Here is a 25,718-nt window from a genome sequence, read left to right on the forward strand (position 1 = left end):
TAAATGTTTCTGTTTTGGATAAAATGCAAGAGTAAAGGAGCCCCAAAATGTAAATAGCAACTGTAATTATCATGTGAGTATTTCTGCGATACCCTCTAGCATGTTTATCACTTCAGATCTGTAAAGCTAGTCCGATGCCTATTTAAATGAACATGTGCAAAAGCTCTAAGGTTTACCACTGGGTTCCAGTAGCTAAAAGCTGGATGCAATTCTTATGATTAAGATTATTTAACCAGTTATTATTAAATTCTCTGGATAAAATATAATTGTGATTGCAGACTAGAATTGGGATCTTCATAATAAATAGAATTGCCACAAAAATAATTTAGTTATTACTTATTAAAGAAAATTGTTATCTGTATTTTATATAGCAAGTAAAATTACACACCTCTGTTCTGTTTGGAGTATCATATCCCATCTCAGGCAGTGAAGATTTGGAAAAATATTGAGGAAAGTCACAAAGATTACGAGAAAAATAGCAACAAAAATTGAAGGATTGGAATATATTGTATATCTTGCTTAAGCTAATTTTTAGAGCAAATAAGTCTTTTCACTGCCTATTTTATCATAAGATATTCAGATCTAATTTATACAGAGCAATATGGCTGACTTCCTTTTTAGAAGGCCGAGAGCAAATTTCATATATCTCCTTATGCCTGTTTACAAACCACCATCCAATGGATACTACTGTGCAATGAAATCTTATTCATCTTTCCCCCAAAATAAGTCCTGCTGTCTTCAGTGGATCTTATTCCTTGATCATATATATAGAACTTTTACTCTGTAGATCTGTTTATCAGTATATCTGAGTTAATAGGAAAACAAATAGCTTGGTGAGTAAACATTGTAAATCTCAAATAAGTTAACTTGCTAAAAGAATTTGACATAAGGAGAATGACAGAAAATCAGTTTGGCATGACTTTGTTGAGAAATCAAAGAGGACTCAGTTATCCAGGCAATTTAGAATAGTCTATAAGCAAATTCTAAAAAACCATTATGAATTTCAGTTAATTAGCCCTGAATGTTAAAGGACAATATTCCAAATGGAACTTAATGCTGCGTTTCGCTTAGAATCTTGATCTCCATTACTAACTGACAAGAAGCTGCTCAGTGTTTTGTCTCTACCTTTAATTCTCCCTATCACTTCTTCACACCCCCAATCTTTCCCCCATCAGCATCTTTTGAGTCATCTTTACCCCCACAGACCTTTCTTTCCCCTGTGACGTACTTCTCCCACTTCTGACGGGCATAGTCATCTCATCCAATGCCTTTATAATGGCATCTCCTTTTTGAAACCAGTAACAACCAAATGACAGGAGAAGGGAAGAAGAAAGAGGAGGAGGAAGTTTTCTCCACAGTGGATTAGAGGAAAAATAGGGCATTCAAATCGAAGTATTTCTGATTTACAGATTACCTCTTCGAGGCAATTCTTCTTCCTGAAAAAAGGAGCCCAAAATCACTTTCCCAGTGGTGATGCCTGGATGGATGGCTAGTTAGCTGGCTGGTTGTCTCCTTGGATAGTGATAGTCGAAGTCTCAAAGAGCAGCTGAGAATCTGGTAAAATGGCAAGGAAGGCAACAGTTCTCAAGACCCCAGAGAAAATCCAAATATCCAGCTTCCTTTCGGTGCTGTACCAGACCCTACGTGAGCCTAAACTAACCTGCACAGGGGTCTTTTAAGTCAAAAGTGCTTTGTAAATGTGCCTGTCCCTTTAAAGGAAGGGAATGTTGTTTCTCACACTCTGCCTCTGTGGGTGAACACAAGGTGCTGAGATTGAGCCGCTTGAGAGAGAGAAAGAGAGAGAGAGAGTAAAGACGATCCAGTGGAAGGAGGAAGGAGGGGGAAACCTGCTGGAAAAAAAGAAAGAGGTGAATTGGGGCAGAAATGAAGATAAGTGAAATAAAGGCAACAGGGCCGGGGGTGGGTGGGTTGCGAGCTTTTGTTTAATAGTCATAGGAAGAATAATTGTGTTTTTATGGAGGGTGGGGGATAATAAAATTAATCTAACTTGATATTGAAGCTACTCTGGGAGTTAAGAATTGTCTGTGTAAACTCAAACAGCATTCTCAGCAGCCTTTTATGTCTGAACTTCAAAAAAGCTGAATTTCTAAGAATTGTCAGTAAAAATTGACTGGGAAGAGAAATTCCTGTTCTACAGCTGAATCTTAGTGCTGTAGTAGATGTTTGGGTTTTATTTTCATTATTATGGAAATATAAATATTTATGATAGATAGGAACCTTATACACACTGTTGTTTTGATTGAAAAACATATTTTCCTGTTTTGATAAAACAGCATGGCTTAAACTAAACGTGAATTCTGAATAAATAGCAAAAATTGAATTAAAAAGTAGTTTTACACTTTCATCGTTTATTTCTTGGGATTCTTGATTGCACTGGATTGTATTTATTTTTTAAGTGTTCTTGTGCTGAAGCTGACTTTATCATAATAATAGCAAACTTGAAACAGTTCTTGTGTGGGGATAGAAGTATCAGTTTTGTCAAGAAAAATTACTGGTTTAAAAGTAGAAAATATTACTTTTCACATTTTTGTTCCTTACTTTTTATAGTTTTTCAATTGGCACAATGTGTTTAATAAAAAAAATAATTTTACCAAAAGGATAGTAAAGAAAGATTCTCATTGTAAAAGACTAAAGTTGGCTTCACACACTTTTTAAAGATTTCTGATTAGTTTCTTTTGCTTAAATCAGAACAAAATCATCATTTTAATCCTGAGACTAAAACTTGGAAATAATATATTAATATGACACTGATTGTCTGGAGCATTGATAAGATTATGTTTAAAATAAAAAATAAAATCATAAAGAATTGTAGATTGAATTCTGATATTATAAGGTGTAATTTGCTATGTATGTACAATACATGTATGTTCAGCAAGTACATAATACGTGATTTTTTTATAGTTTCCATATTATGAAATAGCAATCCAGAAACCTGTTGTGGCTTCAAAATGGTTTTTCACGTGGAAGGGTTGATAGCTATCATTTTGTTCTACTTGGTCATCCTGTTTGTTGGAATATGGGCTGCTTGGAAGACAAAAAACTCTGGGAATGAAGGAGATCGTCGTGAAGCTATTATAGTTGGTGGAAGAGATATTGGCTTGCTAGTTGGTGGATTTACCATGACTGGTATGTTTTATACTTTTTACCTATTATTCAAGTGTGTAATTTATAAGGTGACTGAATTTCCAAATATGCAACTTTGCACGTAGAGAAAATGCTTATTAGTTTTCACTTAAACTACAAGATCTGAATAGTTCTGAAAGGCTTCAACAAGTTGCTTCCAAGTATTTGTACTGAAAATGGTGATTTGTATATGTGTCTCTGAAAATTACAACCCACTGAGTTTTGCTTAATAATGCAACATGAACAGTATAAACATTTCTTCTGTACATCCTCTTATTATTTATTACAAAAGCTATCTAGGGAATGAATTACATTTCCCATTTTTATCACTTTTGGTAAAATTGAAAGAAAGTAAGATAAACAAAAAAAAGTCATAGCTATTTGCATAATGAGCACAACGGGAAATATAATGCATCAATACCACTTTAGTCCTACCCAGACACCTATTCATTTCAACACAATTACATGAAAAATGTATTGAAACTTCTTCGTCATGATCTAGCCAGATCACTTTGGAACATGGTGATTCCCAAATTAAATATTTGTAGTTAAGCCACCATAAGTACAAATGGAGAAGAATCCTGAAAATGTTTCATCAGAAGTTATTATTCTATGTAATGGATTTTTTATAAGTAGAATTGGCCTGATTATCTACATAAGAGCTCACCCTTAATGTTATTTTCACAGATATCAGAAATAGTGGACCATGAAGTCTCTATTTTTTCCAAATATTTGTAATCCATAATGCCAAATGATGAGTCATGGTGCACTAAATGCACTGAAATATATAAAAAGACTATGACAGTGTTACTGTCACATAAGAATTGTATAAAATTCAATGAGATATGAAATGATTCCAATCCAACAAAAGGATTTGTCTTTTAAATGGCTTAATGTTTTTTGAAGAAAAAAATCACCCAAGTCCCCAATTTTATAATTTTTTTTATTTATCTTTGAGTTTTTAATGCTTTGCCTTAATTTTTCAAAATCACATTATTTGGGTTTTATTTTTAATTGAAAAATTAATTTCAAGATTATATCAGTACCTGTAATTCTGATGACATTCTGTTATAGGCAGGTGTACAAATTTATAATAAGGAAATATTTAATTCAATCATTAAGTAAAATCCTGTGCTTTCACAAAATCAAATTCTGTTGCAAGAATCCATAGTTCTGTTAAGACAAATAAATAAATATGCACTACAACTGGACTGGATTGCTATTTTCCACTCATCCAGAGACACAACTGCCATCACTTTTCAGTGCTGTGTTCTGAAGCCATATGGACTAAGGAAAATTATTTGGTAGATTATCAGTCCTATAAGTATTTGTTGCCCTTCATTGTAATTCACTGTAATTCACTGTAATTCCACAATTATTTTTGACTTGGAAATATTAAAATATATAAGATAGCCATTTGAATGGTAAAATTGCATTTAATTTTGTCAATAAACTGAATACTAGTCCTGAGAACAATCAGAATTTTGCAGTCTGTTTTGCTCAGACTGCCAACTGTCTAAGATTATCTACATTAATATTTAAAATGGGAAAATAAATTCTTCAATTAATAAATGGTAAAAATAAGATTTTTTTAATGAATGTACTAGTTCACAAAAGACACAGTTAACAAGAAATTACAGAGACCAGTTTAGAAACACTGAGCAATAAAATGAAAATAAAATAAGTGACACTGTATTTCTATTTTCCTATTTTTATATCTGTGTATATGTGTGTCTATGTATGTATGTTAATGTTTGATTTCATTCTAATATTATGGAATTATATTGATATGAAAAATACACACCTGGTTTTACTCTGTGCCTTCAGCTTCTCTTTAAATAGTTGTTCTCTAATTGTCCTGAAATTAGGACAATTAAATCTGTAATCTATATTAAGCAATTAATATAACAGACAAGTTTAATTTTTCCCTTAATTTCTCTTTGTTTTCCTATTTAACTCTACCATTATGAATGTTATTCATGTTTTGCCTGCATTTTTAAATTTTATTTCAAAATAACTTTCAATTTTTTATAAAAATATATATATAAAAGAACCGATAATAGTACTATTACTAAAACTAAAATCAAAACTCTCTGCTCATCACAACTAAAACTAGTCACAAAAGGGTGGGGAAAGACTTTTTGGTACCTTTTCTACCATAAGCTTATGAAAAATATTCCATCCATCAAGGTCCAAAGGATGGGAACTAACATGACATATACAGTTTTTTAATGTATGACTGAAATAATTATATGAGATATAACATTAATGTATGAATGAAACAATTATAACAGCACTTTTGAAAATTGAAAATTTATATGAGGCTCTCCTTCATATAAATACCCAATAGTGTATTGAGTTGTAAAGGCATGGAGTATAAGATTGGGGTGACAGATGTAAAACAAGGATGTGAATGAATAATATAACTTTTTAGTGCTACATGATGTGCTATTTAATTGTTTTTTAATTTTTATTTTAAATGAGGATTTCTTTTATAGTGTTGATACCTTGGATTTCACTATTTATTCTTTGCCCAGAAAATGTTGGGAACAGAGAGTTTAAAAACATAATAAATAAGTCATCTGCAATTTATTGGAAGAGAATGGATTCCGGAATAAAGTATTTGAATAATAATTTGTTTAGGGGAACAGTGATGTGGAAATGCTCTGTTTGATGTGTATGTTTTTTAAAGGAATCTATACCAATAGGAGCTAAACTTGGATTGGAGTGTAGAATTTTTTTCTTTGGTGATGTCAATTACAATTACAATTGCAGGATTTTTCTATTTCACTTTCCTACATAATATTTTCCCATCCTATCATGAAGTTCCAACTAAGTGTACTAAATTATAATCACACTACAGGTACTCCTCAGGTTAGAATGGTAATTGGGACTATCAGTAAGCAATGTGATTGGAAACCCACATGTGTCAGTATCATTTAGCAATGGAAATCCAGCAGTTCCCATTGCTATCGTTAACTAAATATGACCAATCATTAGATAAGGACTTTCCCCAATCTAAATTACTTCTGGATTGGTCCTTCCCAGCCTCTATAAAACAAGGGACTGCCTCCTCTTCAATTGTCCTCATCTACCCATCTGGAGTGTGATGTTTCACAAGGTTAGAATACCGCACTGCCGATCAGCAGCTTGCGTTCAAGACCCAGCCCTGCCGCAGGGCAGGGTGAGCTCCCATCACATGCTCCAGCTCCTGCTGACCCACAAATTCAAAAGCAGTGACCACAAGCAGATTAATGGGTACCACTTTGGTGAATAGCTTCATCGGGACACAACTGGGCATCCTCCAGGCAACAGTGATGTAACTGGTAAATATTTTCATCACATAAGTAAAAAAAATATCCACCTATCTTCCCCTCCCCAGTAACTCTGTCTTTTCAGTTACCTCACATTCTGTCACCTTTGCTGGCCTTGCTGCTGTGTGCTTACTGGCTCTAACTGCCCCGCAGGGCTTCAAGCAGCATTCTACGGTAATGGTGCTGAGGCTACTGATGGCTCTAGGGCTCTGCTTCAGTCCTAGTACCACTACTGTTGCTAAGGAGTGCTACTGTGCCAGGCAGCACGGGACAAGAGATTGGGGAGGAATAGAGAGGTGGAGAGAGCTGAAGCAACCCTTTGGTTGTAAGTGTGGGTAGGCTTCTAAACACCTGTTTTTTGATCACAAGATTTCATGGGCACTGCAATGGCCATAACTTAGGAGACTGGGTGTAAATATCATTGATACTGCATTGCCATAACTTTGAATGGTCACTGAATAAATGGTCATAATTTGAGGACAATCTCTATAGGGTTTTTTTTTTCTATATTATTCTTGGTTTGTGTATGGAAAGTGCTACTTTGGCTAGAACAGGACCGCAGTATGGATAATATAAGGTCTGCTGCAAAAGCCAGCAATGCCACCGGAATGTGCCAGACCATATCCATGCAGCTAAAATTTATTAGCTGTCATTGGCTTTATTGGCTTTTCAGAGCCATTCCATTCCGTGTTCTTTCCACTATGATTCTATAATGCCAAATTATGCCATCAACACAAACAGAATAAACAATGGGACTTTTGTCTTCATTCAATAGTCATAGCTTCCTAATATACTTTGCTTCTATTTCTGTTTCTTGGGAAGATTTTTCTCTTTAACCAAGCCTTTCCCTTTGAATTAGTTAACAGCAAGTTTCAATTATTTGTTATCTGCATTGTTGGTTAAATTGGTTTATTTTAAAATCTGGCTTGAAAGCTTCCACAAAAAAAAGGAGGGATATAAATTAATATTGTTGTTAGTATATTTATATCCTCATATATTAACAGCTAGAAGATTACATGCCACTAATTTTACAATATCTTATTCCTTTGGTAAGAAGTAATATCAGAATAATATCTTTTTTTTTTCATTTCTGTTACTTATATGTAGGCCAGAGTGCTTTATAATACCCCCTTTTATCTGTATAGGGGGTATTATTCATCATTAGGCATAGGAATTAGGCAATGTTTTATATTTAGACAATAGATTAACCTCCACTATGATCCTAGGAAGCCATTCCAATAAATAATACCATTTATATTATTTTTACCTGTATTATGGAGATTTTATTGAGATTTATTGCTTGCTATCCCAATGGGGAGGGTTTTTTCTTATTTTTAAATCTATATTAAAATTTCCCCAACCTAGTACCATTCAGGTTCAGAATTATGGAGCTGATTGGGGCACATTTATTAAATATTAAAGTCTGTTATGAAAAAAATGCCTCTTATATCAGCTAGCAAACTTGGGCATAGGAAAAGTGATCTGGACCGGATTAAGGGAACTTAATCAGACTTTAATTTGAGTTTCTGTGTGGGATAACCTTTGGTACAATTGGGGGTCAGTTTTTCCAGGGATCAAGAAAAAACTAAGGCTAAGTAATGCAGCCTTATGAATTACACTGAGTCAGTTTGCTCAAAACCGTATTTCCAATCGAAGTAAGTTATTAAGTGGAATACCATACATAGAGACAGAAATGAAGAAGGAAGAGAGTCAGAGAATGCCAAACGGATTGTTGCCCATAGAAATACATCCTCGAGTTACGACCACAATTGAGCCCAAAATTTATGTTGCTAAGCGAACCATTTGTTAAGTGAGCTTGTCCCATTTTATAACTTTTCTTGCCCCATTTGTTTAGCGAATCACCGCAGTTGTAAAATTAGTAACACCGTTGTTAAGTGAATCTGGTTTCCCTATTGACTTTGTTTGTCAAAAGGTCACAAAAGGGGATCCCATGACCCTGGGACACTGCAACCGTCATAAATATGAACCAGTTGCTAATGTAAATCATGTGATAATGGGGGTACTGCAATGTTGCTAAGTGTGAAAATTGTTCATAAGATACTTTTTTCAGTGCCTTTGTAACTTTGAACAGTCACAAAGTGAATCATTGTAAGTCAAGGACTGCCTGTACAGAAATTTCACCTGGAATATCTATACAGGTAGTCCTCGACTTACAACAGTGAATTTAGTGACTTTCAAAGTTACAGGGGCATTGGAAGAAAAACTGTTTTAAGTCAATGGAGAAGTCAGATTGACTTAAACAACCATGTTACTAACTTAACAACTGTAGAGATTCATTTAACAACTATAGCAAGAAAAATTATAAAATGAGGCAAAACTCACTTAACAAAGTTTTCACTTAGCAGCAGAAATTTTGGTCCAATTTTGGTCATAAATTGAGGATTACCTGTACTCTTTTGGAAACCAGAGATGGCGCATTACTAGATGATGATACCAGTCTGCATTCTCCTTGGGCCCAACTAGCAATTTCAATCCAAGAATAGGAGACCCTATTATTCAACAACTTTATACTATTGATAATGTTGGATGTCTTCAGAAGATCACAAGGCCAATGATGGCCATTACTTATTTTTTATTGATTGATTGATTGATTTGATTTGATTTGATTTGATTTGATTTGTCAATCGCTTACAAGATACAGGTATAAGAAAAATAAAAATAAATAATAGGACAGGGACGGTAGGCACGATTGGTGTGCTTATGCACGCCCCCTACAGGCTTCTTAGGAAGGGGGTGAGGTCAATAGTAGACAGTCTAAGGTTAAAGCTTTTGGGATTTGGGGAAGAAACTACAGAGTCAGGTAGAGTATTCCAAACATTGACCACATTGATCACAATAATTAGTAGGGATCCATGATGTATTTCTTAGTTCTTAAAATATTTTTAAAAGTCAACCTGTAGGAGACATAATCACTGCCATTATAATGCAGAATTTTACTAAATGTCTGAACATTCTCTCAGCTTGACTAATAATACATATCTTTGTGAGCTGCGCTAGAGTGCTCAGTATGATGGTCATGCTACTGAGAATCACTTAACTAGGCACTCAGAAAAGAGCTACTTAACAGTACTTCACTGCCATTTCTTCTGTGAGTGAAGATGAGACTTTTGCGGAAATACACAGTGTAAGCAAAGACAAAGCACCAAGAACATTTAGGCTAGTATTTAGAGGTATGTATATATGCCAGTTAAATTTTACTTTTATTTCTTTCTCTCTTTCCCATCACTTATTTAAATAGACTAAACCTACTAATTTTTCATATATACGTAATTTAAATTTGCAAATTACATGCATTCAAATAGATCTTTAGATGAGATGTGATTCTGTGCAATTTTCTTCATTATATTATTTTTGCTGCGCAAATCAAGTATTTAGTTTTGCTTTGTCCATCCATTATGTAATGGATGTTGTTCACTTCTTCCACAGCCACCTGGGTTGGAGGCGGTTATATAAATGGAACAGCTGAAGCAGTGTATACTCCAGATTATGGACTTGCCTGGGCTCAGGCACCCATTGGGTATTCGCTTAGCCTAGTTGTAGGTAAGCTAGAAACAAAGCAGAAGAAAAATATATTGTTAAAATGACAAAGTTAAAGTTGAAGCCAATATACTATGAATATCTGTTTCTGTATTTCTTTTTCATTGTAAATGAATTTGGGGAGGATAGGTGGAGCCAGCACTACAGATGGTATCTACAGAACTAGGTTCATCTATCTTGTAACAAGATATTAAGTACAAAATTGTCAAAGTCTGGTATTTAGTGATTTTTGTGGCCAGTTTTTTAAAATGTATGAGAAATTTAGAGGAAGATCCTTCTCTTATTTTCCTCTCAATATTGAGTGGCATCTAGAATTAGTCATTGTTAGATTAAACTATTTACTAAACAAGTGAAAAGTGATGGAAATTAAGTCCTGTTGATTTTTATGAATCATAGAATCAAAAACTTGGGACAATTTAGGCCATTGTCCTACTTCCTGTTCAGGGCAGGAGTACAAATTAAAGCATTTAAGCATATGGGAATACAACCTTTGCTTTAATATACCCAACCCAGTATTGTAACTAATTAGTTTTCACTGCTGAGTTTTTCCTCAGTTGAGATAACTGTTCTACTACATAAGACTAACTAAAGGAGTTGCACACATTAAGTCTGTGTCCAAGTGATAATTTTTATTCTTTTACTGAAAGACCTAATACTGATTATAATATTCCACTAGTTATTGCACTATCAATCAGTAATAGGAACAACTATAAGAACTTCAATTCCATTACTATATAGCCACTTTGACAATCATTGAAAAGAAAGACTTATTGGATTATTATATTGTGGAAAATTATTTAGGTATCAGTTGTGTCTCTCATAAGCAGACAGATATACTGATAAAACCAAACATCCTCCATTTTTGCATCTGGCTACTTGACCCAGAAAAATAATTAGAATCCAAACTTTTTTTTTTTAATGAATCTTTTAGGTGGCTTGTTTTTTGCCAAGCCCATGCGTTCCAAAGGGTATGTGACAATGTTGGATCCATTTCAGCAAATTTATGGAAAACGGATGGGAGGACTTATCTTCATACCTGCCCTGATGGGAGAAATGTTCTGGGCAGCAGCCATCTTTTCTGCACTAGGTGAGGAATTTTGTAAACAAATTGATTGTATAAAATCAGTCTGAATAAGGATGAAATATGCAAATAGATAAAAATGTTAAATCATAACTGCAGTGTGGTAGTACTAATCAGAACACTGATACTAAAATACTGTGTAGAAAAGCCAGGTGTTCTCTTTTTTTATAGTAATATTTGAAGAGAGTAATCATAAGGATTTAACTGTACAATTGGATTTAAGGAAATTTTGAGTGGGGATGGCACAATTCAAAATGTAATTTTAAACATTTAAAACATTTGGCCTATGTAGTGAATACCTTAATATTTGAAAGTCTAAGTATTATACCTGTGTATGTATCATACATATATATGCTGTTTAGTTGCAACATCGAGGATTGTGCATGCTAAGCTTTTACATTATCACTGCAAACTTGCATATCCATTTAAATGTGGATATTTTATAAATGAGTAATTTTATGAAGACATAAAATTGAATAATTTTATTTATCTATTTAGATTGTATAAGATCATTCTACTCACAATTTATGACTCTGGGTGAACTACACCAGTAAAAATAAAATACAATAAAAGTCAAAAATAAATACAGTACAAAACACAATCAATTTAGAGACAAAGCTGGATATTACAAAACACTTTTATAGCAGAATGGTTCATCTACTGTCCTGATATAATAATAGTGATATCACTTTAGTTTTCATTCAGGTTGGCAACTAATAACAATATATGCCTTTGAATATTGATTAAACCAATATAAATGTTAATTTATGATCTATAGCCTGTTAAGTCATATGTTATGTCTTTAAACTATTCTAAAAGCAAAGGGAGCTGGAATGAACAAAACTTCAAGGGAAGACATTCCACCACCCAAAAGTCATATAGAGAAGGACTTTACTCATATGCTAGATAAATAAATTCCTGATTGCAAGATCATTTTCAGAAAAACCTATCTAAAGATGTCAATGAAGGTTTTCAGTTATCCAAGTAGAGTTGTCTGTTGAGTCATGGCAACTGGACTTAAGTCCAGTTGTCATGACTCAACTTCCAAACCTATCTAAAGATTTAATGCCCATCAATTAAGTTGTTCATAAGACAGAAAGTCTCTAAGATGACTATGTATGGCTTTAAAGGCAAACCCCAACATGAAGCTCTAAAGAAACCCACTTCCTACCTTGAATGAGCAATTTGAAATCCACAGCTGTCAGATTATTTTCCCTGATATTTATTTACCTACTTGTTAAACTGTTATACTGCTGACTATCAATGACAATTTTTCAATTTAAAATAAATATAAAATTGATAAGCTAAAAGTGGTTAAAATACCACTTCAGCAAGCAAGTGTCATTAATGATTGATATTACTGAGTATTTATATTATTAAAAGCTTACAAGAAAAAATGTGCTTTAAAGGATTTTTAAATAGCTAATAAAGATGTAAGGCACCTCCATTCTGTAGGAAATACAATCCAAAAATATGCAAAGGCTTGATCCTGTTGCTTCCTATAGTATTTTAAAAGGATCTGTATAAACCTCCTTATGAAAGGCTGCCCCATATAATAAAAAGACCACATTTTTAAGGCTGTTATCTTTTAGAAATGGACTCAGCTGGCATATCAACAAAAGCCGATAAAAGGCACTCGGGGCTATTTCCTCAATCTGTGAAGATGAAGAAAGGTTGGCTCCAGAAGCTTGCCTTTAAACTATGATGTGCTCTTTTTAGGAGAGTATAATCCCATTCTGAATATACACATTTACCATGATTTTGGAAGTCTGGCCACTCACAACGATCACCTCCATCCTGTCTGGATTTTATTTCAGTGTATTATCCCTCTTCCAGTTCATTACCGACTTCAGGCAGACATTGAAGGAATGTATACTAAAATATCCTAAATTTCCTAAAATATCACAGAGAAATTCATTTGGGTTTTCAATACATCAGCAAAAAAAAATAAATCATAATCTTTCCCAACATTTTCAAGTAGGAGACAGAATGATGATATAATAGTTCTTGTTTCAAGGAACAAATATCTACAAATGATATCATCTGAAATATAACTGAAAGATAGAAATGGAAAACCTGTACAACCATGCCTTCTGTTCCCAGATTTCTCTAGTGATCTAGAAGAATTCCTTCAAATTCCTCTTCTCATAATCTAGGCTGAAATCAGTTAATTCATAGCACAAGAATCTAAGAACTCTGATTAACTGTATTTATTAGGAAATAGATTAAGGTCATAGCACAAGAATTCTAGTGATGACTTTCAAACAAAACAGATATATATCAACAGCCTATGGTAGAGAAACTCTTTCCCTTTTCTCCAAGCTTTTTTATACAGCTTTTATAAAAGGGATAAGGCTTGCCTTTCCTGTAAAGAGTGAGACAATTTGTACCTGTTCTTTATTTTAGTAGCCATTATTCCTTTTTATCAGGATCAGAATGAGAAATCACTCTTTTACCATGCAAATAATACTGAAAGTCACTAAGCAAGTCCAGGAGTATCAAGAAAACTATGCACCCTCTGTCAGTGTCCAAACAAAAATCATTCTTCAAGCCAACTTAAAGTCATCTCAACCCCATAGGTCAACCTGAAATGGGTCAGGAAAATCTTTCCTGCAGAATTGTCTGCAGGTAAGAAGCTGCCACCATTGTCTCAATCATCCTAAATAATCATCTTAAATAAGAAGGGTTAAATTTGCCCTATTATTCCTTAACTCCAAGGTATCTGGAATGGGCTTCTCAAATGAAGTTTAAGAAACAAGCTTGCCTCCTTTAGGGGGCCATTTATCATAAGGCATCTGTAATATCCTTCCAGTTACAACTGACAATGCAAAATATCACAAATTGAAGCTTATATATTCTAACAATGCAAGATAAGTTATTAAATATCATTAACTGTTTTCAAGGTGGCATCCAGATTGCCAAAAGTCTGAGGTACACACACTTAATATGTATCACTTTTCTGGAATATTTTATTTTGAACTGTATTTATTAGGAGGAAGATCAGGTTCTTTAGAGGGCTGGAAACTTTCTAAAAGCTGACACAGCTATCAGAACATAAAATAGCCCTTAAAGTTATAATATTTCTTTCCTAATAATGACTTGACAATTTCCAATACCAATCTACTATCCCCACCACTACTGTGATTGCTACCACAGGTTCCTGTGCCCTCATTGCAAACTCACTTTATCAACTCAATTTAATATATCAACTCAATTTAATATAATAATTGGTCTTTATTTTCCTGTTGTACATCTTGATGTGGGACAATATACAAAATTATATAATAAATAAATCATGTAAGTGGGGGTAGGGAATCCATCTGATAAATCTCTGAACTGTCCTTTGCAACTTTTGTCATCTAACAACCAATCACTATGTATATAGAGTGGGTTGCCCATGATATGTTTTAAAATAAATAAAATAATCAGCCTTACTTCCAGCTGTGTTTTGATTATCTGGAAAGCAACAGGGAGGTTTTTAACTATAATTTTATTGCAAGTGCTTCAGAAACCAAGAATAAACTACATGCTGAGGTGATGGAAACTTGAGTGGCTTAAACAATTTTCAGGGAATTTAAAATGCAAGGTTTTTTTAATACAATTTGCTGTATGTGAAAGCTTTCTGTTGTGTTTCACATTGTGGAAGCAGACATTGTAAAACCCTGTTATGCTCACAGGACAACTTATAATATAAGAACTATGATTTTACTGCTTTAGATGCTGGGGAATGGGTGCCACTTATATGCACATTGAGTCAGGACCAAGGACAGCAACACATTCAAGCATAAGCACTATGTTTTGTCCACGGAACTTTGGATATTAACAGGATCATTTATATAGTTAGGTAACATTGTCGGGGTGTATCCACATGTTCATTTCAAATGTGCTGAGCAAACCCTACAACTCTCATAATTAACTTTAGAAACAATGGCTAGACTAGAGTAATATATTTCAGTGTAATCTACCAGCATAACAATTATATTCTTCCAGTTTGTTACTACAGAATTTCATTCAGCACTTCTTAATTTCTTTACCTATTTCTTTTCTCAAGAGTCACTGCATATGTTGCATTTCACATAGTTTATTATGCTGAGCACTGCATTCTCATTCTCTCTGTGTGTGTCTCTCCCTCTCTCTCTTTCTCTCCCTCTCCCTCTCCCTCCCTCCCCTTCTCTCTCTCCCTCTCTCTCCCCCAGATATCTTTTTACTGATATTTAATTTAGAATATGATGAGCTTCATTAGATCCTTGAGAAGATATTATACAGATCAGACTACATAAATTTTCTGCAAGAAAAGTATTGTCAATTCTTTCCTTTTTTTTCCCCCTTATGAAACTATAATCTTGTTTCAGAAACAGAGACAAAAAGGTACACAAATGAATTTTTCAATCACATTGAAACACTCTGGAAAGTACATAAATTGTTAGCAGACATTTAAATTATTTATCTGCCTTGTTACAGGTGCCACCATAAGTGTGATCATTGACATCAACATAAGCTTTTCAGTTATTATTTCTGCCTCCGTTGCAACCCTGTACACCTTAGTGGGAGGACTTTATTCAGTAGCCTACACTGATGTGGTACAGCTGTTCTGCATTTTCTTAGGACTGGTGAGTTTTTTGCATTTACTTTTCCATATATCATACCAAGGTGATTGTATTTTACACCAAGCAGAGGAAGAAGATGCTTCATGTCAATACAGATTACAAGAACATGCTGATTAATGTGTGGAAGAAAGGGAATATTAAGAGTCTATATTACTCTTGTCTTAACTATTGTTTCAGAATAAGCACCATAATTATAAATTGTGATTTAATATAAATCACAATTATAACCATAATTGTTATTTATATTAAAAAGGGATCAAATCTGAACATTGATTGAAATCAGTGGTGGTATTCTACTGGTTTGGTGAACCGGTAGTAAAAAATGCTACCATTCGGCCGAACCGGTAGTAAAAAAATAGCTACTGGTTCTGCTAAACCAGTATTTCTTTTTTTCCCCTCTGACAATCAGTTGTTCCAGGGGTGGGATTCAGTTTTTTTTACTACTGGTTCTGTGGGTGTGGCTTGGTGGGCATGGCAGGGGAAGGATACTGTAAAATCTCCAGTCAGAGATAGTATTTGCCGGTTCTCTGAACTACTCAAAATTTCCGCTACTGGTTCTCCAGAACTGGACAGAACCTGCTGAATACCACCTCTGAGTTGTTCTGACAATCAGCTGTGCTGGGATTCCCCTCGCTGTCTTACTGCTTCACCCAGGAGACTTCCCTGAACCCCAGGAGGCAAAAAAAAAAAAAAACGGAATGTTGGTGGGGTGCTGCAAAAAAAGCCATGCCCACCCAGTCACATGACCATGCCCACCTAGCCACTCCCACCTAGCCATGCCCACAGTACCAGTAGTAAAAATATTTGCATCCCACCCCTGATTGAAATCAATTGAAGAATTACTTCTGGCCACAGTATCTTTTCTGAGGGCACCATTTTTAGTGCGTAACAGGCATGTGATAACTACAGTTCTGCTCTCCAAACTTTGCTACTGCTTCTCCCTCTGTTCTTCCCTCCATTGTTCACACATTTAATATAGGAAGAGAATGCTTTCATTTAGCTCAAGACCAGAATTTTCTCCCTTCCACTCCATTGTATCCAGATTATTTCAGTAGGAAAAACTGAAAGCAAAATCCCAACCCCTCATTTAAATTTTGCTTATTCCAGTAAAACATACCTTCAGTACTCCCTCTCTTTGTGCACACAGAGGCAAACAGGTATCTACTTTCCATAGAGAAAAGATACCCTTCTTTGATGCAGAAGAAGGCATTGTGATGGAGGAAACCTTTGTTTGCCTTTGTTTATAGAAAATATATGCAAAGAAATAGTGTTCTCTACCTACTTTTGCACAAAAAAGGCAGAGATCCCTATCAGAGAATATACCTCTTCCAGAAAATAAAATAAATTTGCATGGCCACCCAACTTAGTTGCAGTGACTTTGGATGACTTACAGAAGTAAAACCCCAAATACAAAACTCAATAAACCCTCAGGTGGCAACAACCATTCCTCTAATATTGGCAGAATTGACACATTTTATTTCTTTATAACTTACATTTTCTTTCATTTATCCCATCCCTCCCTCAATTTCTCTTCCCTATGCTAGAAAAGACTTGTCTTCAACTTTAAATACATTGTCTGATCTTAACCTTATAGTTATCTGTTGCCTTATGGATCAGATTTAAATGTGACTGATCACATGTTTAAGAAGGCCTTTCAATAATAATATCAGATAGTCAGCATCCACTTAGCATCTATGTTAATTATATCCTGACAAAGATTCTTGGATCCAGTAGAATATATATAGTTCAGATCACTCTGCTAAACAAATAATTCCTTCAACACTGTCCAACTATTTACAAAATCTCCACTACTGTTACTGTTAATCTTCTCATCACCCTTTATCACCCATCCCCTCCCACTTGTGACTGTATGACTGTAACTTTGTCATTTGTATCCTTATGATTTATATTAACTGTTTCCTAGTATGATTGATTGCTTATTGTACCCTATGACTATTATTAAGTGTTGTAGCTTATGATTCTTGATTCTTGACTCTTGATTAATGTATCTTTTCTTTTATGTACACTGAGAGCATTTGCACCAAGACAGATTCCTTGTGTGTCCAATCACACTTGGCCAATAACGAATTCTATTCTATTTTATTCAGATATGAATTGTGGAGACCTTGGTGTTCTCTGAGCTTGCTATCTTGCTTGCAGTTGTTTCATTACTATAAAATATTTTCCAGCAAACTAGATGCCCATGCAAAACTTTATTTAAAAGTGTCTGATTATTCCAATACTATAGCACATAACACAAGCTATGAAAAGGATACATTAAAAACCATACATCAAAAACATCTTAGAAATAACAGACTATTACAACCAGGTGGCATTATGGTAGTTCACAAGCTAACTAAAACCCCTCAAACTATCTTAAGTAAACCAAAGGCCCAGTAGTCCAAGAACAAAAGAAACAGGATTCATCTACAACATAAAGTGTAAAGTCTGTAACAGCCATTATATAGGACAGACAGACAGAAGACTGGCAGAGCACATCCATGAATACCAACTAGCAAGCAGGAAATTCCTTCATTTCACAACACATGGATAGGCTCAACCACAGTTTCAACTGGAAAACTGTGAGGATCCTAGACCAATCTAAATGCAAAAACACTAGGGAATTCCTGGCAGTTTGTCATTCAGACAAATCAGTCATCAATAGACACACGGAGATAAATCAATAGGTACATAGAGATAAATTACATTTACATTCCATTCAAAAAAATACAATTAAAAAAAGCTAAGAAGGATCCTCTATAGCAGTCTAAACCCAATAAGCAGGGATTAACATGAAACAAACAATCAAGGGGAGGAACCGTCTAATCAAGAAACTGCCAAGGAAAAAAACCACACCCCACCAACAATGATAGCGTAAGCTGTTTATAAACAGGGAACAAAGCCCACTAGCACTGATGATGTTACCTAGTTGAGTGATAAACATCTGCAAGCAAACAACCAAGTTCAGAGAGTTTCAAAGACTTGACAAAGATGTGAAGTTACAAACGTTTACTTATTGTGTTCTTAAAGACGTGCCCAGTCACATCAGTAAGTGCAATGCAATGTAGACTTTGTTTGAGGAGTGTGTGCAAGAGAGTATATGTAGACAGATGTCTCTGTTTTCCGCACATACTACTTCCTTTTCATTCTACAGTTCCAACATGCCTGTATACACACACATATGCAGAGCTGAATACTGTTATAAAACTGGAGCTCAGTCTTCTGCTTAAGTAGGTTAAGCTACGTTCACTGATGCTTATTATCAAATAAATACAGCCAGGAGTTCCCAGTCCCAAGAACCAGGATGAGGCCATTGAATTTGTTCTGTATTCCTAGTATTGTATGTTCCCCTTTTAAGTAAGAGGCTATAGATTCATACCTTTTGTTCCTAAAACAGCCATTTTCATTCTCTGATCCAATTCATTCTAGAAATAGAATATGAATTCAAAATAGAAAATAGAATTCTCCTTTCCTTCACAAGAAGATAATGTGAGCAATATGTTTTCAGGAAAATAATTTCAGTTGCCTACAATTTCCCCCGAGTGATTAAAGGAAAGCCAGTTAAACAGAAAAGGATTGTTTAGGTTTTAGGTTCTGTCCTCTCACTGTCAGACACACACATAGTAGAATCAGAGAAAGGACCTTCTGCTACCAATTTTGAAACTTCCTGCCAAAGAAGATGACTTCAGTTCCATGCCTGTTGTCTTTCAGTCTCAAAGACCTTTAAAAAAGATATGATTCTGATACATAATCTCATTTGTTTGAAGGAGAAAGTTGCAGCCAGTGGGAACAATAAAGTGTTTATTTTCTCTGGATGTGTTTCTTTCCATACATTTTTAATTGGTATATTTTAATCTTTGAATGATCATATTTCCATTTTATAGTATTGTTACCAATCTTCTCTGTTAAGTTTGGTAGAAAGATAAGAAGAAATGTAAATAAAACTATTTCGGCATGTTCTTGCCTGCAAAATGTTTTGCAACTAAAAAATGACAAATGAAAAAGACAAAACGCAGAAATGTTTATGCCATACTGTCTGTTTCCTTTTTTTTTTTTTTACAGTGGATCAGCATCCCATTTGCCTTGGCCCATCCTGCAGTAACAAACATTGGTTACACAGCTGTGCATGAAGTATATCAAAAACCCTGGCTTGGAACCATTAAATCACCTGACATATGCAAATGGATTGACGATTTCTTCTTACTGGTGAGAAGGTTAAAATAAACCGCTTAAGGTTTATTTTCCAAACCTCTTAAATTACAAATTGTCTAATGCTGGGAGAGACAACCTAGATCCCTCCAGATGTTTTGGAGATCAACTCCAACCAACAAGGAATTGTGTTGGTTGTAATCCAAAATGATTGAACTGTACAATTATGTGCCCTAGCAAAATAACTTTGAACTATTGGACAAATAACCTTCTAAATTTATCTGTATGCTGAATTACCGTTATATGACATTGTGAAAAAGCAGAAGACCTCTCTATTGCAAGTGTCTTAGGAAGTCTTCTAATAGTGAGTATGATAGGATTCAGTAGATCTGCAAGAGAAGAGTGATTAGATAGATGCATATTTTAAAGATTGGATAAATGTGTTTAGAAAAAAAAACATTTAAAATGTTGAAGTAGGAAGGTATATTTCTGGGTTACAGAGCAGGATAGAAATATGTGAAGGAGCAGGATAGAAATTGGTTTAATAGATAAAATTCCCAATACAATTTCTGTAACACTTCTGAATTCCTTATGCAAAATTAACATAAAAATGATGCATCAGCAATTGGTTTTTAACCCAGTGAATGTTTAAAGCCAAACCAGCTTCTCTGTGGTTAAACAGTTATTTCTTGAGGTTTGCTGATCATGTCACTGGAGATCCCTTTCTGGAACTATTTTCTGTCCAGAAGAAAAGGAATTAGAATGTTTCTCAATGACAACTTTAAGATGTCTCAATTTTAATTCCCAGAATTTTGCGAGTAGAAGTCCACACATCTTAAAGTTGCTGAAGTTTAGAAGCACTGAATTAGAGACAAGCTAAGGATGAAGGAATTGTGGGGAAAAATGTGCAGCAACTTTCTTCTCTCCTGCTGCTTTGTTGAAATGTAACCCAAAGAATAATGGGATTTGGGGGAAAATCTAGCTTAAAGGGACAACTTTCTGGCTCGGCTTAAATATCATATTCCAAACTTTGGTCAGGAAGAGAATGTTTAAAGCACTTTTTTTTACTGCTGAAGGTATAGGTTTGGCTGCTAGGCAAATAGGTTCAATAAAGGAGCATGTTAGCTAAATGCGTTTTTGCTTGGATTCATGCTATTTGCCAGGAATGAATGACTGTAATGTTATTTATGATTATTTGTAGATGTTAGGAGGAATCCCATGGCAAGCCTATTTCCAGCGAGTCCTTTCTTCTTCATCAGCTATGTATGCACAAATGCTCTCTTTTCTGGCAGCTTTTGGATGTCTTGTAATGGCAATACCTTCAGTGCTTATTGGTGCCATTGGTGCATCAACAGGTACATCAACTACTTATTATAATAACAAATTAATGGTTCTGAGGGTTCAAGAAATGAGCCTCTACACAGTTTGAAAGTGAATATCTAGCAATAAATGAATATCCAGAGTAGAGATGTGTTATCTCAAAGCTGTAGCAACCTTACAATGTTTGCAATATATCAGTGCTATTTTCATCATTATGGTGTAGTCCCCAGTAGTATTAAAACAAATATGCTGTCCCAAACATTTTCAAAGAAGAATAGAATTCAGTTTGGAAAGGCCATTTGGGCAACTGATCTATTTAAATTTTAATTGTATCCATGATGTACTGTATAGTTGACCTTTATGAAACATGAATTAAATGCTTAGCCTAAAGCCTTTTAAAGTCTACTAGATTTCACAACTGCAAATTTGGCATAATACTAGCCAAATTTGGCATCTAAACCATAAATTTAAAACTTGTGAAGGTATATTTTGTATTTTGATTGTGAATATTGGCAAAGACCACAGAATTCAGCAATTAAATCCAACTTTTTATTTATTTATTTATTTAAAAAAACCCTGTTTTTAGAATTGGACAGAACAGATACCAGAATTGTAAAGGGAAGAGCTTTATCATGATCCAGTACATTAAATAAACATTCCTGTTAGATACATCTTGTATGTCTAAGATTCTTTAATTGGTGATCATGTTATAGATGTCAGATTGTTTATGAGCCATAACTACTCTGATTATTGATTTCTTTTTTCAGGTACAGGTCTATCCACTAGTACTGTAATTAGTGTATGTTTATGTTACAGCTTGGAATCAGACTGAATATCTTGGTGAAGACCCTAAAATGAAAAATGAAAGCGACATGATATTACCAATTGTCCTTCAACATCTTTGTCCAGTGTACATTTCGTTCTTCGGCCTTGGGGCAGTGTCTGCTGCTGTAATGTCTTCTGCTGACTCTTCCATTTTATCAGCAAGTTCTATGTTTGCACGAAATATATACCAGCTTTCATTTCGGCAAACTGTAAGGCTATATTATAAACACAGTATCATTTTGTAATGTTATAAGAGCTGTAGTTGGCAGTTGATGTTTTCATGTATATAGGAAGGAAAGAGTACCTTGAATCATTTGGTGTTCAATCTATGACAATCATTGAGAAGTGAAGGAATTATGCCCGCTTGCTTCTGATATTCTCAAACTTTTGGATGTTTTAGAAGCAAAAATCTGCCATAGTTTTTAATCTTCAAAGCTTAAAGGGAAAAAGCAATCCTATACCTTATACTGAACATGAGCTGCAATCTTATCTCTTAAAATTGATTGATGACTTGAATGTTAATGATTTATACAGGCAGATCTTTTCAATGAATTCTCATTGTACATTTCACGTTGAAAATTGTGAGATAGGCAGATATGCTCCAAAGAAGTGGTCTTTGCCTTGAAACCTACTTTATTTAATTATAAGTAACTGAGTAGGCAACTATGAATTAAGTAAAACATAGCCAGGTGAATAATTTGTTAAATAGAAGGAATAATATTGGAATTTAAATTTACAGGATTTTGACTAATGAAAGAGTAGCAAAGTGGAAACTTTGCCACACCTGGATAACTTACACTAAATGCAATGTTACCATGTATGAAGATGCAGTATTTAAAACAAAATTTTAAAAGTGCCTTTTTGACCTGAATGAGGTTGAAAACAATTCTCCTGCATGTATTCAAAGGAGTTTCCAGTCATTTGGATTTTCTTCTGCTGGCCACATTCACAATCAGAAAAATCATAGATAATTTTCCCAACAGTTTACAGACTGAAAAAGTTACATATAATATTCTCCTTCCAGGTTGTACAAGCAGAGCATAGTTTGCTATCTTGAGTTTTATATGTATAAAATTCCAGGATATATTACTGTTACTAATAATAATAATTCACACAACATCTACCTATCCTAGGTCCTTGGGAAGGACTTGATAGACAGACAAAAAAGGTCAAATCCATTCTAATCATAATCCAGATGACTGTGCGACCAACAATAATACTGTAATAATATTTTCCTATCTTTCAGGAAAAATTCATTTTATACCAGAATTGGTTGAAAGAACAGAACAGAATTGTGAAGGGAAGGGCATTATCATGATTCAGTATATTAAATCATTGTTAATGTTAGATATATCTTATATGTCTAAGCTTCTTTAATTACTGGTCAGGTTATAGATATCAGATTGCTTATGAGCCATAAGTATTCTAATTAACAACATTTTTTATCATTTTGAATTCATAAAGTTCTGTTGATACCTATGTAGTATATAAATATCTGTAATAGAAAGCAAAATAAAACTGTTCCTATATTTTACAGGCTTCAGACAACGAAATAGTTTGGGTCATGCGAATTACCATTTTTGTATTTGGAGCTGCAGCGACAGTGATGGCTCTGCTAGCTCAAACCATATATGGTCTGTGGTACCTCAGCTCTGACCTGGTTTACATCATCATCTTCCCCCAACTTTTATGTGTTCTTTTTATCAAAGGAACAAATACTTATGGCGCCATTGTAGGATACTTATTAGGGCTCCTACTTCGAATTACTGGTGGAGAGCCTTACCTATCCTTACAGCCTTTGATTTTCTATCCTGGTTGGTATCATGATGGTAGCGGATACGTCCAGAGATTTCCTTTTAAGACATTAGCTATGCTTACTTCTTTCTTTACAAACATTGCAGTGTCCTATCTAGCAAAATACTTATTTGAAAGTGGCACTTTACCACCCAAACTAGACTTCCTTGATGCTGTTGTTGCAAAGTACAGTAAAGAGAACATGGACAAGGCTACTCTTGTGAAAAGTGACAATATTGTTTTAAATGAACTGGTACCAGTGAACCCTCGACACACTTTGACTCTGAGCTCTACTTTTACAAATAAAGAGGCCTTCAGCGATATGGATTCAAGCCCAGAGGTATCCACGGCAGAGGAGAAATGACAACAGCCCAAATGAAGAGAAATACTGCTTTTTGCCTCACCCATAGTGCAACAGGGTATGCTGCTATGGGAAATTAAAAGTAGCTTGGGAAGAAATGGATGGAGACCAAAAAGAAAAAAGAAACCCACTACCATGCAGCTCTTTTAGTTTGTGTCTTGAAAGAGGAACAATTTGGATTAAACTCTTATACAGTATTATCAAAAACATGTTGGGTAGAATTATAATATATCTCATTCCACCACGGTATTTGAATGTCAATAAGAGAGAAAACGCAACATCCAGGAAAAGAAACACATTGGTTTCTTTAAAATTTGTATCACTAATTGGCACAGCTAGAAGTAATTTGCAAATTCAGAATCCCCATTTTCCCAGTTCTCCATCTGCTAACTGGCAGCTTTTATTTTGCACATCCTGGAACAAGATTGAGCTGCTGAACGTCAGCAGCATTCCCAGAGCTGCACCACTGAAAGTTAACTTCAAGCGTAAACATTTAGTAGTGAACATTTAGTCTTGGGCATTTTAGAAATAAGAAACCAAATGTTGTGTTAAGCTCCTAACATTTTAACATGCACATTTTAAACAAAATGTAATAACACAAAAGCCAATATTTAGCACTGCTATTTTAGTGACGTTGTTGGGGGGAAAAAATGAGACCATCAACTGCTGTTCTAGTTTATAGTTTGGATGGAATCTTCTGAAATAGAGGAACTCTTGAAATATATAATTAATTTGTGTGGCAAGTTTAATAGGAAAAATTATGTTGATTTTTTTTTAATCAAAAAAAGAATGGTCACAGACATTGTTCCCTTGCCTTCAAAAGTAGGAGGAGAAAGAAGTTCAACATCAGCTAGTACGTCCTGTCTGGTAGTAAGGAAGGAAAGAAACATACAGATTCTATGATCTCCAGCAATAAATCGTGCTCCTGAAATTAATAGATTTAACAAACATGTATATTTTATATTTCTTAAAGTAGAGTCAGGCCCTTGCAATTAATAAATTGAAATATTCTACTAATAACATTTTTCCTTCATGAAAATTAAGGCTTTTCTCTCAGCAGTTACCCCTTTATTAAGCTTGTACAAAATAATAGCCATGATGCAACCATCCTGGTTTTCAAGTAGTTATATCTAGAGCACCCTTGAGGTTTTTTAAAAATATTCAGTGCTCAAAGTGATCTGGGAAGAAATTAAAAGGGGTTTTTAGCACCTCTCTTCAGCATTTTCTATCATTAAAAGTCATTTTTTTAAAAAGCTAGCTGGTTAATGCTTTCCAAGCATGCTAGTTTTAAATATGCAGAGTTTATTTTATGTATAACACTATTCAAACTTTTGATAACCCTTTTGTCATCTGAAATGATATTTCTTGGCAGCAGTTTAATCACCTGGATTTTCTGCTTCTTTTTTTCATTGTGGAACATTGCTAGGTAGCCAACTGCTTGATTAGACTACAAGGTTGACCTTGTGTCAAAATCATAGCTTTGTATAACATCTAACAATGTGGATTCAGTGTGTTTATATGAGTGCCTCACATATAACCTTTTGTAGTCAGTGTCAATATAAGTC

The 25,718-nt window shown here is 34.5% G+C and overlaps 1 protein-coding gene across 2 annotated transcripts; it reads left to right on the forward strand.

The window, feature by feature from the left end:
• The first annotated feature begins 1,326 nt into the window (after window positions 1-1,326).
• Window positions 1,327-24,943, forward strand: SLC5A7 (solute carrier family 5 member 7). Of its 2 annotated transcripts, none has more exons than XM_026666948.2 (9): window positions 1,327-1,868; window positions 2,923-3,147; window positions 9,906-10,019; window positions 10,948-11,103; window positions 15,559-15,707; window positions 19,767-19,910; window positions 21,055-21,208; window positions 21,990-22,207; window positions 23,536-24,943. In XM_026666948.2, the coding sequence occupies exons 2-9, from the start codon at window positions 2,970-2,972 to the stop codon at window positions 24,154-24,156; spliced, it is 1,734 nt and encodes a 577-aa protein (XP_026522733.1). In that variant the 5' UTR covers window positions 1,327-1,868; window positions 2,923-2,969; the 3' UTR covers window positions 24,157-24,943. The 2 variants fall into 2 exon arrangements, with proteins under 2 accessions (XP_026522733.1, XP_087823335.1); XM_087967209.1 differs by having other exon boundaries at window positions 1,327-1,557.
• The last annotated feature ends 775 nt before the right edge of the window (window positions 24,944-25,718 follow it).

This window comes from Notechis scutatus, chromosome 5 (genome assembly GCF_049901735.1).
Source record: "Notechis scutatus isolate UNSWTSFEM ecotype Mainland chromosome 5, rNotScu1.2, whole genome shotgun sequence".
Taxonomy (NCBI): domain Eukaryota; kingdom Metazoa; phylum Chordata; class Lepidosauria; order Squamata; family Elapidae; genus Notechis; species Notechis scutatus.

Excerpts from the sequence above, each read along its gene's own strand:
- SLC5A7 (XM_026666948.2), top strand. The coding sequence starts at position 2,970 with ATGGTTTTTCACGTGGAAGGGTTGATAGCTATCATTTTGTTCTACTTG. Across the intron at positions 11,104-15,558 it reads AGCCATCTTTTCTGCACTAG|GTGCCACCATAAGTGTGATC; the intron begins GTGAGGAATTTT and ends GCCTTGTTACAG. Across the intron at positions 15,708-19,766 it reads TCTGCATTTTCTTAGGACTG|TGGATCAGCATCCCATTTGC; the intron begins GTGAGTTTTTTG and ends TTTTTTTTACAG.